This window comes from Bos mutus, chromosome 1 (assembly GCF_027580195.1).
Source record: "Bos mutus isolate GX-2022 chromosome 1, NWIPB_WYAK_1.1, whole genome shotgun sequence".
NCBI classification, from domain to species: Eukaryota; Metazoa; Chordata; class Mammalia; order Artiodactyla; family Bovidae; genus Bos; species Bos mutus.
In genome coordinates, this window is record NC_091617.1 from 109,201,558 (window position 1) to 109,218,407 (window position 16,850).

Below are 16,850 nucleotides of genomic sequence, written 5' to 3' on the forward strand. Positions count from 1 at the left end.
TAGTGGGTTGGATGGAGCTGGAGTATAGAAATGGGAAGGGAAGGGTCTCTGATGACTCCAAGGTGCTTTGGAGAAGCCTGATGCTTGATGACAGCATTCATTGAGAGAAAATTCCAAAGCAACAGTTTAAGAGGTGGGGCAGGTGGTAATTAATTTTAATGTATACATTCAGATGGTAAATTTAATTTTAACATTCTCCCGTGGCACTAGTGGTAAAGAACACACCTACCAATGCAGGAGACGTGGGTTTGATTCCTGGGCCAGGAAGACCCACTGGAGGAGGGCATGGCAACCCACTGCAGTATTCTTGCCTGGAGAATCCCATGGACAGAGGAGCCTGGCAGGCTACAGTCCATAGGGTCGCAAAGAGTCAGACACTACTGAAGTGACTTCATGCATATATTCAGAGTCTAGCCAAGTGATTCACCTTGGACTAGAGGGACATCTCCTTCTATGAAGTTGTGCAGGAAAAGGGTGAGAAAAAGCATAATTGTAAATAATTTTCGAAATAGTATTTTAAAATCTACTAGCTCGTTTATATGAGTCACCTTCATAACCTACCTGGTGAGTAACCCTACCTAGTTTAATCAATTAAGAAAAATTGAAATAGACAAGTAGAAATAGAGTAGAATTATTTGTGAGACTTAATTAACTAGCAGGGTCTAGTTTGGAGCACAACTCTCAGAGCCTTTGAGCCAGTTCAATCAGAGACCAGAGTTCGATCCCTGAGTCAGGAAGATCCCTGGAGGAGGGCATAGCAACCCACTCCAGTGTCCTTACCTGGAGAATTCCATGGACAGAGGAGCCTGGCGGGCTACAGGCCATTGGGTCACAAAGAGTAGGACACAATTGAAGCAACTGAGCACACACACGCAAAGATATTTCTGGTTTCAATCCATGATGCAATAATTTCAAATGCAGGCAAATTTTCCTGGGTTCAGAATCACACTGGGCATTCTAGAATTGTTGTCTTCTCACTGATGTTTGTGGCATACCCATCCCTGTTGCCAGCTGGCTTACCACAGACTGGCCTTTCCCAAGAAGGCTGCTGTTCCTAATCCCAGTCTATGAAGACACCACTTTCTAAACATGTTTAAACCTTTATATATGTTGGTATGAATACAATTATAATCATAGTCAGAAATTCAAGTGGTTTTCATTTTTACTTCATTTTGACTTTTTTCATCCCAGATAGCTGTGGAAACATAAATGTTTATGTGTGAGGCTCTCATCTTGTTATTTCTTAAGAACTTGGAGTTTGGTAAAAATAAAGGTTCAATATTTTTCTAACACTAGGTTTTCTAGAAAATCCTTGGCTGGTGATGTTGAGGGACATTTCTGGGTCATCTTCCATTTGCTTACTTTGGGGCTTATTTATTATGATTATGCTCAAACATAAATATAGATTACTTAGTTGAAGAAACATTCCCTACTTTAGGAAACTGTTCTGAGATGAGGTAAGAGAATATGTGAGATGAATTCAAGGTGTGTTACAAAGAAGTAAAAATCACAAATGCCCTACTCAGAATTTCTAGCTCCCCAAAGCTAAGTTTTTAGATGAAAAACCCCAGATGTTGTCTTGTTCCAGAATGGTGCCAGGGTGTAGACCTCTTGGGGCCTTTCCTCCCCAGCGATGCTTCTGAAAGAAAAATGGGTTGGAAAATCAGGGAGATTCCTCCCAAGGCAACAGAGTCTGGAGAAAGTAGCACAAGATCTGCGCACGGACACATGAGGATTCAAGTCCTAGTTCTTGCCCAGACTAAACTACCAACCTGAGAAAAATCACTCCTCTCTCATTTCTGGGTTGGGGATAATTTATCTACAGACTACAATTGCCATAAGGCTTAAATGTCATGTAAAAGCCTCCAGCAGAGAACCTTTGGGGCTTCCCAGTCGCTCAGTGGTAAAGAATCTGCCTGCCAGTGCAGGAGACTTTGCTTTGATCCCTGGGTTGGGAAGATCCCCTGGAGAAGAAAATGGCAACCCACTCCAGTATTCTTGCCTGGAGAACCCCATGGACAGAAGAGCCTGGTGGGCTATAGACCATGAGGTCACAAAGTGTTGGACACGACTTAGTGACTAAACAAGAACAGAGAACCTTTATCTTAATAGGTGTTTGACAGTGCTCAGCTGGTAAAGAATCCAGCTGCAATGCAGGAAACCCCAGTTTGATTCCTGGGTCAGGAAGATCCACTGGAGAAGGGATAGGCTACCCACTCCAGTATTTTGGGGCTTCCCTGGTGACTCAGCTGGTAAAGAATCCACCTGCAATGCAGGAGACCTGGGTTCAATACCTGGGTGGGAAGATTCCCTGGAGAAGGGAACAGCTACCCATTCCAGCATTCTAGCCAGGAGAATTCCATGGACTGTGTAGTCCAAGAGGTTGCAAAGATTCGGACACGACTGAGTGACTTTCATTTTCATTTCACAAGGAAAAAAGAAAACCTACCAATGAAATTATAATGCAGTGCCTTAATAATAATCTAATGAGTAGTGTTTTACTTCAAAAAGTCTTTTATTGATTCTGAGGGATTTAGCAATTTTTTTCTGACTTTAGGTACTTTGCATGGTGTGTGATATGTAATCCTATAGATTGGTATCTATTTCAGTAACAGAGTGAAACATGGCTTTATGACATATTGATATCTTCCTTTCTTAGATAAAACATTTGTTGGTTGCTCTGCTAGTGACCAAGTACAAGGCTATAGGGCCTTGTGTAACCTGGTAATGGAAGGATGCACAGGAGAAGGTGGAAACCTGTCTCATATGGAACTGTGGTCATTCCTCCACTGATGGCTCTTTGGCTAAGTAATGTCATGATTCGTTTCAGTCCCTTTCTGTGTTTTTCTGTGTATCCAATAAATTTTTGTTTCAAAGTTTTAGATCGTGGTATGATTTGTTAAGACATACTAACCAGCAGTTTATACACTAAACATGTAGTGTTGACCATGTACATAATTCAATTGAGGTTACAACACAAAGAGCTGGGGTCAAGTTCAAGTGACACCTGATCAGAGTCATTCCCGATATATGATGATCGCAAATCACCACTGACTGTAAGACACATCCCAATTTCAGAACTGAGTAAAAATGGGAGGAAAAAACAATGAATAAATGATCAAAAGTAAGTGTTAATTTAAAGGCTCAACAGTATTCAAAACTGTATGTAAAAGTTTATGAACAATACATCATATAGCAAATGCAAGAATTTTAAAAATCTTGTAACATGCTTTAAAAGGCCCCACACCAATACAGTATACTAACGCATATATATGGAATTTAGAAAGATGGTAACAATAACCCTGTATACAAGACAGCAAAAGAGACACTGATGTATAGAACAGTCTTTTGGACTCTGTGGGAGAGGGAGAGGGTGGGATGATTTGGGAGAATGGCATTGAAATATGTATAATATCATATATGAAATGAGTCGCCAGTCCAGGTTTGATGCACAATACTGGATGCTTGGGGCTGGTGCACTGGGACGACCCAGAGGAATGGTATGGGGAGGGAGGAGGGAGGAGGGTTCAGGATGGGGAACACATGTATACCTGTGGCAGATTCATTTTGATATATGGCAAAACCAATACAACATTGTAAAGTTAAAAAATAAAATTAAAAAATTTTTTAAAAAGGCCCCAATAAATTAATTCTCAAAGGTATGAGATCAGCCACTCTTGTGCATGCTTACCCTCTCTATTAGTCATGGTTCTCCTTGTTCTATTCAGGTCCCCAAGGGATTGGGTTGGTTAGAGTGAATCTCTATTCAGTCTGCTGACTCAAAGTGCTAATCTCTTCCAGGTACACCTTCACAGACACACCCAGAAAACATTTTACCAGCTATCTGGCCATCTCTTACGCCAGTCAGGTTGACATATAAAATTAATCATTTGATGGAAATAAAGATCACTAATGTCCACACACAAGCCGTGTTTTGGTGCCCTGGTGTCCCCTCCCTGTATGCTCCTTTATCCAAGTCCCCTTCCCTGGCAGGGATGCTACATAGGGTATGGACCAAGATGCCAGGAGTGAGCGTAGGGGTACATGGTGTCTTTTACCCACTGTCACAGATTGGGAGCATGGGGGTAAACTTGGGATGATGTCTGAAGAGGAATTCAGACCAGGAAGGAGGCACATATCCAGAAGCGCCCTAGCCATCAGTCATGCCAGAGACAAGAGTAGGGAGGCAAGGCCTGGAGCTGAGTTGGAAGCTGCGGACCCAGGGAGAAGCAGAGGGAGGCATAGAGCAGAGTGGGGAGAATGGATGGTGGGCTGTGTGAACAGCAGAGCATCAGGACGAGCCCCAGGGCTGGGCTTTTCCAGGCACCTGTCTGGGTGAGGAGGGCTCTGTGCAGTGTGCTTTGATAAGAGAGGTTTCCACCTGCTCCTGTCCATCCTCCTTTCACCAGGTTACACCAGGCCCTACAGCCTGGTACCTGGTGGAACAGGCCACCAGATCTGGCAGAGGCTTCAGCTCCTGGGCACTGCCATGAGAACCCCGGCCTCACCAAGCAGTTTCCATATTGACATTCCTCTCATTCTATATCCTCAGCCTAGCACATATTGAACTTGTCTACTTCAAAGGAAAAATTTTCTGGGTGTATAGGGGAGGGGAGCCAGAAATCCTAGAACTTTCTTGTGCGTTATTCTGTAAGATGATAATCAGACACATTGTGATTACATAATTCTTGGTGCCTTTTTCAACCTTTTTAAAGCTTTAGTCCAATAGAAGGAAGATACGTATCCTTTGTCTTTCGATCAATAAAAATGATTAAAATTCACTTTAGTACTGAGAAGGAAAGGGCAACCCACTTCAGTGTTCTTGCCTGGAGAATTCTATGGACAGGGGAGTCTGCTGGGCTACAGTTCATGGGATCACAAAGAGTCAGACACAACTAAGCAACTGAGAACGTAAAAGAGTTATAAAATATGCAAATAACATAAAAATGGAAAATACTCAAACAAATGACAAACGTATTTGTTAATAGGAATTACAGAATCCCAAAAGACCTCACCAGAAACTTGGGAGGGGGCAGATAATAATAATAATTCTAATTTTTACTTTCAGAATATTTTTAGAATCTGTCTTTGCCTTGTTTTGTTTTTTAACCACCAGTCCACTTACATCAGGATAATACACATTTGTCAGTATAGTATACATTTATACACATATACTTCCACATATTCTTTTACACAGGAGTTGTGACAGCAAAACAATTCTCACATGTAGCTTGTAGAAATCAGTCTTGTTATGTCATTGTCCCTATTGCTCTAACTATCTAATTAGGCTGGGACTTCATGTAATCAGAAGAATTTAGTGTGTCTTGCACTGTTCTTAATGGAAATTCACTCATACACACTTGATAACCTCTGGGAATATTCTGTTCCTCCTTATTCAAAGCTATTGTAATATGGAGAAAATGTTCTAAATGTCTTTTCTGTTAAGAGAGAAAAGCAATGTCTGAGTAAGTCAATCTTTTTTTTTTTAATTTAACCAAAAGCACAGTCTGGAAACATCTATCTTAAAAGGTTAACCATGAAATATAATACTTAGGGTATGTGTGTACTTAAGTGCTATTTTGAAACCGTTTTAATCAGGACTCACTAAAACATTTCACAGAGGGATAACTTAAGCTTTTCCATGCAAACATCCCTTACCTATGTATTCATGTTCTTGACACCACTACACTATCCAGAAATCCTCCTTTTATATCAGCCTCAGGTGAATATAAATCAAATTCCACTGCAGTGGATACTGTCATTGTGAGCTTCCTTGTAAGGAAGTCATTCACTGACAGAGTGTAAGACAGGTAAACTAGGCTGCTGCTGCTGCTAAGTCGCTTCAGTCGTGTCTGACTCTGTGTGACCCCATAGACGGCAGCCACCAGGCTCCCCCGTCCCTGGGATTCTCCAGGCAAGAACACTGGAGTGGGTTGCCATTTCCTTCTCCAATGCATGAAAGTGAAAAGTGAAAGTGAAGTTGCTCAGTCGTGTCCGACTCTTAGCAACCCCATGGACTGCAGCCCACAAGGCTCCTCCATCCATGGGATTCTCCAGGCAAGAGTACTGGAGTGGGGTGCCATTGCCTTCTCCGAAACTAGGCTAAGTTCTTCCAAGAGAGGGGGTTTGGCACTTATCATTCAGTTAACAGTATAATGGGGTGTTGGAGTTAAAAGAACCTTAGAGTACATGGGGTCCAAGCTTGTCATCATTGGCAGGTGTCTTTCCAGCTGCTCAAGCACTCCTAGGGACAGAGAATGCATTACTTTACCACTAGTCCACGTGCTTTTTAAATAGATATTTTCTGATCATGAAAATAATATTTATTGTAGAAAATTCAGAAAATACAGAAAAAGACTATTAAAATACAACAAAAATTACCCATCATCCCCAAACCCAAAAACATCCAATAGAAATGTTTGGATGTGATTCCTGTTAAGTTACTCATCCTTTGTATTGTTTTGTTTTGGGGTTTTTTTGGAAAATTCTACCTTTTGGTAATTTCTAACTTTTGGTCTTAATCTCTCACACTCAGCCACACAAAATTTCTACTCCCTCTTCCCCAAGACAACCAAATAGTTGATTCAAAGTATCCATCCAAAACCATGTATTGCTCATCCAATATATGCCAGATACTATGCCAAGGCATCGACTGATAAATTGTCGATGCTTTTAAAAGACTCAGTAAATAAGTACCTATTTATCTGTTAAGTAAAGCAAAGCAGAAAGCCCCTCTTTTTTAAAAAAAATTTTATTGGCATATAGTTGCTTTACAATGTTGTGTTAGTTTCTGCTATATAGAAAAGTGAATCGGTTATATACATACATACATATATACATGTGTGTGTGTGAAGTCGCTCAGTCGTGTCCAATTCTTTGCGACCCCGTGGACTGTAGCCCACCAGGCTCCTCTGTGCATGGGATTCTCTAGGCAAGAATACTGGAGTGGGTTGCCATTTCCTTCTCCAGGGGATCTTCCCAACCCAGGGATCGAACCTGGGTTTCCTGCATTGTAGGCAGACGCTTTATCCTCTGAGCCACCAGGGAAGCTACATATATACATATATATATGCTTTTTTAGACTTCCTTCCCATTTTGGTCACCACCAGAGCATCCTCCCACCACTGAGTAGTTCCCTGAGAGAACTCTGAATATTCATTGGAAGGACTGATGCTGAAACTAAAGCTACAATACTTTGGGCACCTGATGTGAACAGCCAACTCATTGGAAAAGATCCTGATGCTGGAAACTATTGAAGGCAAAAGAAGAAGGGGTGGCAGAGGATGAGGTGGTTGGATCGCATCACTGACTCAATGGACTTGAATTTGAGCACACTCCAGGTGATTATGAAGGACAGAGAAGCCTGATGTGCTTCAGTTCATGGGGTCACAAAGAGTCGGACATGACCTAGCCGCTGAACAACAGCAAAAATGTTCAGATCCTGTGCTAGGCATTGGGAATGCTGTGGTCATCAAGATATCCCAACCTTTGTGGAATTTATATTCTAGTAGAAGAGAAAGATGGTAAATCTTTCCTTAATTAATTATGAAATTGTTATATGACCAGTACTTCAAGGAAGCACAATGGATGGAGATCATGAAATGAAAGGACTGACCTCATCTGGAAGGTAAGGACAGCTTATCTTCTTTATCTGACCTGAGATCTGAAGGACCAACAGGAGTTATTAGTCTGCAGGAAAGGTGAAGGAAAAGCAGAAGAGAAGAGAGATCACAATCAGAGAAGATCACAATCAGAGAAGATCACAGGGAGGAGAAAGTCACAGTCCATTGGCGTATCAAAGCAGGCCAGCGTGTCCAGAAAACAGCAGAGAGGAGAGGAACACTGATAAGGATGGTGAGATGGGGAGATGGGCAAGTCATGCAGCCCAGAGGGAGAGCTATTGGCAGGCTTAAACTAGGGTGACATGATTAGAGCAGCAGTTTTATAAGTCCCCCAGCTGCTGTGTGGAGAATGGGTTGTTGGGAAAGCAAGAATAGAGACTGGGAGAAAGATAGGAGGCTACTAATATAGTACAGGCAAGAGACTGTAAGGAGTGGGTGGCACTGGAAATAGAAATGGAGGGTTGGTGAGGTATTTTTGAAATAAAAATTATAGGACTTGGAGATGAATAGGAATCCACTCTCTGGATTCTGACACCACTCGATTAGGTGGTAGCACAGTTCTGTAAAGAGAACACTCAGAGGAGGTCAGTTTGAAGGTGGTCTTGTCTGCAGAGGAGGGATAATGACAGTGTGATGTCACAGGCTTGGCAGAGACAGAGAAGGAGGCAGCAGACAATGTGGCGGGGTCGCAAACCCTCTTCCAGAGAAGAGATGATAATATCCTGGGCCTTGAAGAAGGAATCCAGTTTTCTTCTCCAGTAGACCTGTCTTTTCACACTCTCCAGTCAAAGAGGAGAGAGCGCATTTTAGTTTTAGGGAACCAAGTTGCAAAGGCTCAGGATCAAAGATAAAGTAAGAGACAACATAAGTAAGCAAGAATGAGGACAGGATCACTTATTTTTAATGACTTATTTGTGCCCTTGTTCCAAAAGTTATTTATGACTTTTTTTAACAACAACAAAAAAAATGTGTTGTAGATTTTAAAAATAACTGTGGTGGACACTGACTGTGCTAGTCCATTCAGACTGCTCTCACAAATCACCCTGGACTGGGTGACATATAATGACAGCCATTTGTTTCTCAGTTCTGGAGGCTGAAATACCAAGCAAGAACAAGGGGCCAGAAGATTCAGTGTCTGGTGAGGTCCTGCTTCTGGTTCACATATGGCCATCTTCTTGTTGTATCCTCATGTGGCGGATGAGTGAGGGAGCTCTCTGGGTTTCTTTTATGAGGGCACTCATTCCATTCATGAGGGCTGTGCTCTCATCTCCTGATTCCTTCCCAAAGGTACCACCTCCAAACACCATCACATCAGAGACTAGATTTCAACACATGAATTTCAGGGGACACAAACATTCAGTCTATAGCACTAATGCATTACCAAGACCCTTCTCCAGTGAAGAACTTGGTGCTGCAGCACAAATTTGAACTAAGGGTCAGACACGACAACAAAAGAAGGGTCATTCTACCTCCAGAGCCCTCCCTGGGGTCAGCTGAGGCTATCACTGGGGCTACATCAAAGCTAAACTTTTCCCCCTCCCCAATCTTGATTTTTCTCCACTTCCTCCCATAAATGTTGATTCCAAGGGTACACCTTAATAAATATTTTGAACCTTAAATTCTGTCTCAGGGTCCGCTACCCAGAAAGTCCAGCCAGACTGAGAGTAAATAAAGGCATAGCGCAGAAGGAAACAGGCAGGAGAAACAGTCACCAGGCTGACAGTAGCAGATGAAATGGGTGCTGTGAGGCACTCCCCACTGCAAAAGGCAGATGGGGCTCAGAGCTGACTCCCTGCTTCCATGCAGCCAGAATTAGGAGAGGCATTCACTCAGATCCATGAGTCAGTTTCCCAGACTAAAAATAAGCCGGTTGCCCAGAGGAAGAAAATACTCCCAATATTGAGACCCAAGAATTTTTTCCTGTGGGGCCTCCCCAAGAGAACTCTGATATAGCAACAACCTTCCATATCTCCCGCTCAGGGCAAGAGTATGTTTCACAAAGATGTGTAAGGGTACAAACACCCTCATGACTTCAAATAGGCAAAGAATGTGATTTTCTTTATTACTTTGTGCATGCTAAATTGCTTCAGTTGTGTCCGACTCTGAGACCATATGGACTGTAGCCCACCAGGCTCCTCTGTCCATGAGATTCTCCAAGGCAAAAATACTGTAGTAGGTTGCTATGCCCTCCTCCAAGGAATCTTCCCGACCCAGGGATTGAACCCATCTCTTATGTTTTCTGCATTGGCAAGTGTGTTCTTTACCACTAGTGCCACCTGGGAAGCCTGGTTTTAGTACTTTGTATTTTACTTAATTTATGCCTTGAACCCTGGGTCCCAAATCACCTGATGAAAAAAATGTCATCTTAGTCTAGTTGGGGGAAATTCAGTCAACTAGGAGTAGTCTCACCCACTCCAGTGTTCTTGCCTGGAGAATCCCAGGGACGGGGGAGCCTGGTGGGCAGCCATCTCTGGGGTCGCACAGAGTCGGACACGACTGAAGCAACTTAGCAGCAGCAGCAGGAGTAGTCTCCATCCATTCAGGTTTTTCCTAGCCCCCTTCCCCACAACATCCCCAAATGTGTTATTTATGCAACAAGGTTCATATCCTAGTTCCTCACGGTCATGAGGTTTTTAACCTCAAAATTGCTACTTGAGAGGCTTAAAATCCTATTTTCTGAAAGTATTATCTCTGCTATGAGGCTAGCAAGTTCATTCTGAAATTCAGAGGCTGACAATTCACTGTTATTTCTCTCTAACTTCTTTTCGAATCCCTTTTCTAAGGCAGTGAATGTTTCCTGAAGCCTGAATGAGGAGGTAGGGGTGGCGGGGGAGGGCAAAAACCAGTTTCAAGGATTTTTAAAAAGCCTATCGGTTAATAGATTGATTGTTATTGATTTTCAAAAATAACGTTCTGCACTGAAAACCAATAGTGCAACACTGGTATACCAAACAAGTAAAAGTAATTCGGGTGAGGGGCTCAAACTATGAGTGTCAAACAGTATCAGGCTGTGGTAAGATGTAATTAAGTCAAAGATGCATTGATTGACGTGTAGTTGATTTACAATGTTGTGTTAATTTCTGCTGGACTGCAAAGTGATTCTTTATACATACATATACATTCTTTTTTCTATTTTTTCCATTTTTCCATTATGGTTTATCACAGGATATTGAATCTAGTTTCCTGTGCTATATGGTAGGATCTTATTGTTTATCCATTCTACTAATATATGTAATAGCTTGCATCGGCCAACCCCAAACTACCAATTTGTCCTTCTGCTACCCTCCTTCCCCCTTGGCAACCACAAATCTGCTCTCTATGTTTGAGTCTGTTTCAGTTTCACAGATAGGTTTATTTGTGTCATATTTTAGATTCCACATACAAGTGACATACAATATTTGCCTCTCTCTGTCTGACTTATTTCACTTAGCGTAATACCCTCCAAGTCCATCTGTGTTTCTGCAAATGGCATTATTTTGTTCTTTTTTCTAGTTGAATACTATTCCATTATATACAGGTACCTTCTTTAAGGGGTGTACTTTAGAGTGGAGGAATAGATAGACTGTACAACTTTCAAGCAACTTTTCACAAGCATCCTCCAATGGGAATTAGGATTCTCTAAGATTTATTTATATAACATTATATTAGGGAGGGGAGAAAGTAATGGCACCCCATTCCAGTACTTTTGCCTGGAAAATCCCATGGATGGAGGAGCCTGGTAGGCTGCAGTCCACGGGGTCGCTAAGAGTCGGACACGACTGAGCGACTTCGCTTTCACTTTTCACTTTCATGCATTGGAGAAGGAAATGGCAACCCACTCCAGCATTCTTGCCTGGAGAATCCCAGGGACTGGGGAGCCTGGTGGCTGCCGTCTATGGGGTCACACAGAGTCGGACACGACTGAAGTGACTTGGCATAGCATAGCATTTTAGGGAAGAACTTTTTATATTCTTTTACAAATTAATCACTAAAGGGATGTTGCCAACAAGCTTAATACATAATGACCTATTTCTAGGAACCCTGCCTTCCAGGTAATGAGTATTATGCTAAAAGAATTTTGTTCAGCTCACAGAAAGCATCCTGACGAGGCCCACCGGTGAACAACTGCAGAGAAGAAGAAATTAACACACCCCTCCTCCAGGGGCTGACGGGAACCAGCAAGTGTTTGACTCTACTCCCTCCCTTCTAGAGAACCCTGAATTCTAACTCAGGCAAAATCGTTCTTTGAGGGCACAAGTCCAGTATCTTCTCAGTTTGCTAACTTTCTGAATAAAGTGTTAGTCCTTGCTTGCTAGACCTTGCCGCAGCAACTTATCTCTCGATTTACTGGCCTGCTGTGTGGCAAGCAGTAAGAGCTTGGATTTGGTAACAAGTTTTGGTGAGCCGTCCAGGGACCTTTCTGCTCGTGGCCAACTGACCTCAGTTGGAGAATTCTGGGGTAAGTTCCTAGCAGTTTCAAGGACCACTTGTCTTGAGGATCTTCCCTTCAGAGTTTACCAAAGTGACACTGGCTGCCCCAGCACTTCGCGGTTGGAGCAAAGAATCCTTTGGACTCCGACAGGTTCCATCCAGTAGGGTAAGTCACTCTGGTGCACACAGCTAGAAACTATTTTCCCTCTGTTTGGGGCTTTTTCTCCAGAACAAACCTATTTGTTTTGTATTTAAGTTGGGTACCCTGCTGAAGAGAAGAAAGAGTTGCTGGACTTTCACCTGACTGGTGAACCAGTTCATTTCTTTGGATGTTAGTATTTCTGTGTGCCGTTTGTGTTTTGTCTTGAATTTCGATCTTTAAAAATGGGAATGTTTAAACCATCCTTAAAGAAAGCCGTCTAAATCACGTTTTAAGGGGTCTGAGGACAGCTATGAACCCAGGGCTGAGAGGAAGATGATATTTATTGTAACAATGTGTGGCCACAACACCTATTAGGATCTCCACAGAGGGGCTGGGCAGGTTGTCTCGGGACCCTGTGCACCAGGTGCTGCTGCCCTTGCTGTGTTAATTATGTCATTGATGGTCTCCTGTGTCATGGGTACATGCAAAACTCCAAGACCAAGCTTGAGGGTTTATTTAGGATTTTCTATTTAGGTTTAGGTTTTTAAAGTCCATTAGGTTTTTAAGTTTTTAAGTTTCATTTTGTTTGGTACTATTTCTTCATTGATAGCCAAATCAGTTTTGTGATACTTAAAACTTTTACTGATGTCAAATGGAGGAAAGGAACAAGGAAAAAACCTGTCTGTTCTTGTCCAAGAGTGGGACATTCAAGGAAGAAGAGAAAGTTTCCATTTGGCTCTTAAAATCACCAAAAGCTATAAATAGAAATATAATTGTCTTTTCCATAAATATATGAAAGGCTCTAGCCATCTAAACAGATGACTTACTTGCCAGAAACCCAATTTTAATCCAGTCTCTTTTGTAACTGGTGGGTTTTACATTGTTGTACCCAGTTCATGGCTAAAATTTTGGAATGGGAACTATGAGGTCCCTGTGTCTGTACATGTGTTATGGTTGCATTCCCAACAATAATTTGTCAACTCTATTTAATTAGCTTAAAGAAAATTAAGTGCTTATATAAATACTCAAGCTAAAAGAAACTGGCCACAATAAGTTTGAGGTTCATGTGATCTAGGAAATATTCAGTATTAATATCTAGTGTTAGCATAGGCTTGTTGGTTTGATACGGATGTGCATTTAGTCATCAACATTAAGTAAAATACTTTTAATGTACCTAGGCTTATTAGAAATCAAACACAACCTTATTATTCCTGTTACAAAAGCTTTTAATTAAAATAGAGGTAAATGAAGAGTTTTGGATAAACTCCGTGGGAATAATGGTTTGGGAATATCTATCAAAAAGAGTCTCTCCAGATTTTCATAACTTGAAACTAAACTAAGTTCTAAAATAAGATTAAACATAATTGAAAAAATAAATCTTAAAAGTGGCACAAAACCTGAATTTGTTCTCTTAAGAGGACAGAGGTTTCTTAAAATATTGAACTGCTTTTGTATATGTGCTGCCGAAGCGAGCACATTGAACTGCTTTTGGTAATAGATTGTGAGTTTCTTTAAATGATCTGTATTTGCCGTTGAGATCTTTTATCACTGGTTAAAACTTTTTAATATTTTTGACAAGCTTCCCAAAGATCAAGTTCTAAGTGGAGTTCATTTGACCTCTGGCTAACTTTGGGAGTTCCTGGAGGGTCCCTGGAACATCTCAAATTGCTTTCTCTCTCAGAGAAGAATATTAAACTAAGTGAGCTTATTTGGTTGAGTTGTTTAATTGCATAGGAGGCATTGTCAAATGAGTGGTGATAAAACTTCTCAGATTGTATTACATGGATAATTTTTTTTTTCTCTTTGGCTGTGCTGGGTCTTCATTGCTGTGCACGGGCTTTCTCTAGTTGCATCAAGTGGGGGCTGTTCTTTGTGGTGCATGGGCTTCTCATTGTGGTGGCTGGTCTTATTGCAGGCTCTAGACCATGCAGGTTCTGTTGTTGTGACTCACACTCAGTACTTGCAGCTCGAAGTTGTGGCACACAGGTTTAGTTGCCCCCCTGGCATGTGAAATCTTCCCGAAAGGGATCCAGCCCACATCCCCTGCATTGGCAGGCAGATTCTTAACCACTGAACCACCAGGGGAGTCTGGGTAAATGTTATTAATACACACATTCTAGAAATTTATATGGAACTTCTAAAATTCTGGTATATCCTGGAAATGGTATAAGTCATTAATTATCTTAAATTGTTTGTCATGGCAGTAATCCAGTTTCTGTCCAATTACATTGTAATCTCCATTGGTTGGTGCCAAAGCAAAAAGGGCATCCTTTTAATAGATCAATTGCTAGCTTTGGTTTTACAGTAGCTTTCAAATGACTATAGCTATTTTGTGAAGAAACAGGGAAGAATGGTGAAATCCTTTATGTGCAAGCATTTATACAATTATCAGAGAAAAGAAGGGAATGAAAATGATGATCTGTTGCTTCAGACCTTAACTTCTCTGGCCGTTAAGCCAATATATCCACCCCTTCTCTCAGTTCTGCTCCTATCCAGTTCCAGTTCCTGACACAGAGGAGTAGGACTTCCCCTCCTTATAGAGGTCAATTAGAAAATTCTGTGTTAGTTTCTGAGTCACTGGGACTTGGTCTGATATCGCCATCTAAGACCCGACAGGGCACCCAATTTGGGCCAAGAGCCACTTTCCAGACCTGGCAATTTCCCTTGCACCAATATCTCTTATGGGGCCTAAAAGCAAACAACTAGCCAGCTGGGTTTATCTTTAGTTGGAAATACTGCAACCCTCCTTATACGTATCTTCTACACCTGAAGCCCACTTGGCAGAACCCACAGCTGACCCAAATTAGAACCCCAGTGAGGGAAGAATGCCCTTATTCAAGCATTACTTATTAGTGCATCTTGGCAGGGCTCTGAAAACGAAAACCAGAGCAAGAGTTTGAACAAAATTCAAGAAATTCTGCAAAACAAATGAAGACCTTTCTGAATTTTTGGAAGGAACTTATCAGGGCTACAGATGTCATACTGACGCAGGTCCCAAGGCCCCTGAAAATGTTAGAGTGGGAAATTTGACCTTTTTGGGCAAAATGCCTCAGGTATCAAGAACAAGTTGCAGAAATTAGATGGTACCTTTAGAATGAACCCTTCTCAATTGGTAGATGTTGCTTTTAAAAGTATTCAACAGAAAACAATAGAAGAAAGAAGAAGCAAGATGAAATGCCAAGTTTTTGGCAGCGGCACTGGATTCCCAGAGGCAAGGAACTGAAGAGGTAAGTGTTGAGGAAGGAACAATGTCTTACTGTAAGGAGGAGGAACAGAGGAAAACAGATTGCCCTCAGCTAAAGCAGAAGGCAACAATAAAAGACTTGAGCATCTTATGCAGGAGAAAGTGAGGAACCCTCTGAATGAAGAGGCCCAGGGCCTCCTTTGGGCTTGAGGTGCCTAATTCCCCACAGGAGCCCAGGGTAAATTGGACAGTGGGGAACAAGCTGATTAATGGATAGACCTCACCCTGAAGTTTTTCACTGGAATATCTTGACATCAGAGTTCCACCAGAACGCGTTAAGCCTATAGCTGGAGCTCATGAAAATCCCCAAAAAGGAGACAAGAGCCCTCTTCCCCCAGGGTCTTAAAAATAACCTAAAGACTGCTGTCAGACCTCCCCAGACACAACACAGAGGAACCTGTCCCGCCAAGGACTGAAAACTAGACTTTACTAAGATGCCTTGGATCGCAAGAAACTTCAGACAACCCGTTAGTGTTTGTGTGGGCACATTTTTAGAATGAGTGAAAGCATACCCCCCCGGACAAAAAAATCTCTGAGGTGGTTAAAGCCCTCTTAGGGAAACTATCCACTGATTTAGATTAAGGCGTTAAAGCTACATTCAACCTGAAAAGCACAATCAACAGAAAAAGAAACTAAGGAAATGAGCCATACATTAAAAAGAGATGTCTCTAAATATATCAAGAGACTGATTTAACTTGGGATAAGGCCTTGCCAGTTGCTCTGCTATGAATCAATGGCTACCAGAAGCAGGCTTAAATTAAGGCCTATTAAAATATTGTATGGTAGGAAATTCCCTGGTGGTCCAGTGGTTAGGACTCTGTGTTTCTACTACAGCGGGGCCTAGGCTCTATTCCTGTGTTGGGGAACTAAGACCCTGCAAGCCACATGGCATGGCTAAAATAAGATAAATAATAGAATAATTAATAAAGTAATAAAGTAAAATAAAATAATAAAATAAAATATTGTATGGTAAGCCATTCAAGGTGTCTGCCCAGGCAGGAGAATCTATAAATGCTAAAAAACCTAGCAGTTGCCAGTTAAAAGTTTGAACACTACACTCAGCTCTGTTCATGGGTAAGCTAAAATAACTTTGTTTAGTTCACAGGTGCCGAAGCCCACCTGAGAATGACTGCAAGGAGGAAGAAATTAGCACATCCCTTCAGAGGCTAATGGGAAACAGGAAGTGTTTGACTTTACTCTCTCCCCTTTTAGTGTAAAAGAAGCATGAATTCCAACTTGGGCAAGATTATTCTCTAGGGGCATGAGTCCACCATCTCCTTGGTTTGCTGACTTTTCTAATGAGTCACTGTTTCTTCCCCCACAGCTTTCCTCTAATTTATTAGCCTGTAGTGCAGAGAGCAGTAAAAGCTTGGGCTCATTAACAGTACTTCCATATTTCAGATATCTGCTTCCAAAAAGCATAGAAGTTCTG

At 41.8% G+C, this 16,850-nt stretch overlaps 1 protein-coding gene across 1 annotated transcript in view; it reads left to right on the forward strand.

Moving 5' to 3' along the window:
• Positions 1-12,687, forward strand: part of VEPH1 (ventricular zone expressed PH domain containing 1) — a 288,546-nt gene extending 275,859 nt beyond the window's left edge. The window contains exon 14 of the mRNA XM_070374213.1: positions 11,688-12,687. Coding sequence (XP_070230314.1) covers positions 11,688-11,747 — 60 coding nt within the window. The 3' untranslated portion in view covers positions 11,748-12,687. The remainder of the gene's footprint in view (positions 1-11,687) is intronic.
• The last annotated feature ends 4,163 nt before the right edge of the window (positions 12,688-16,850 follow it).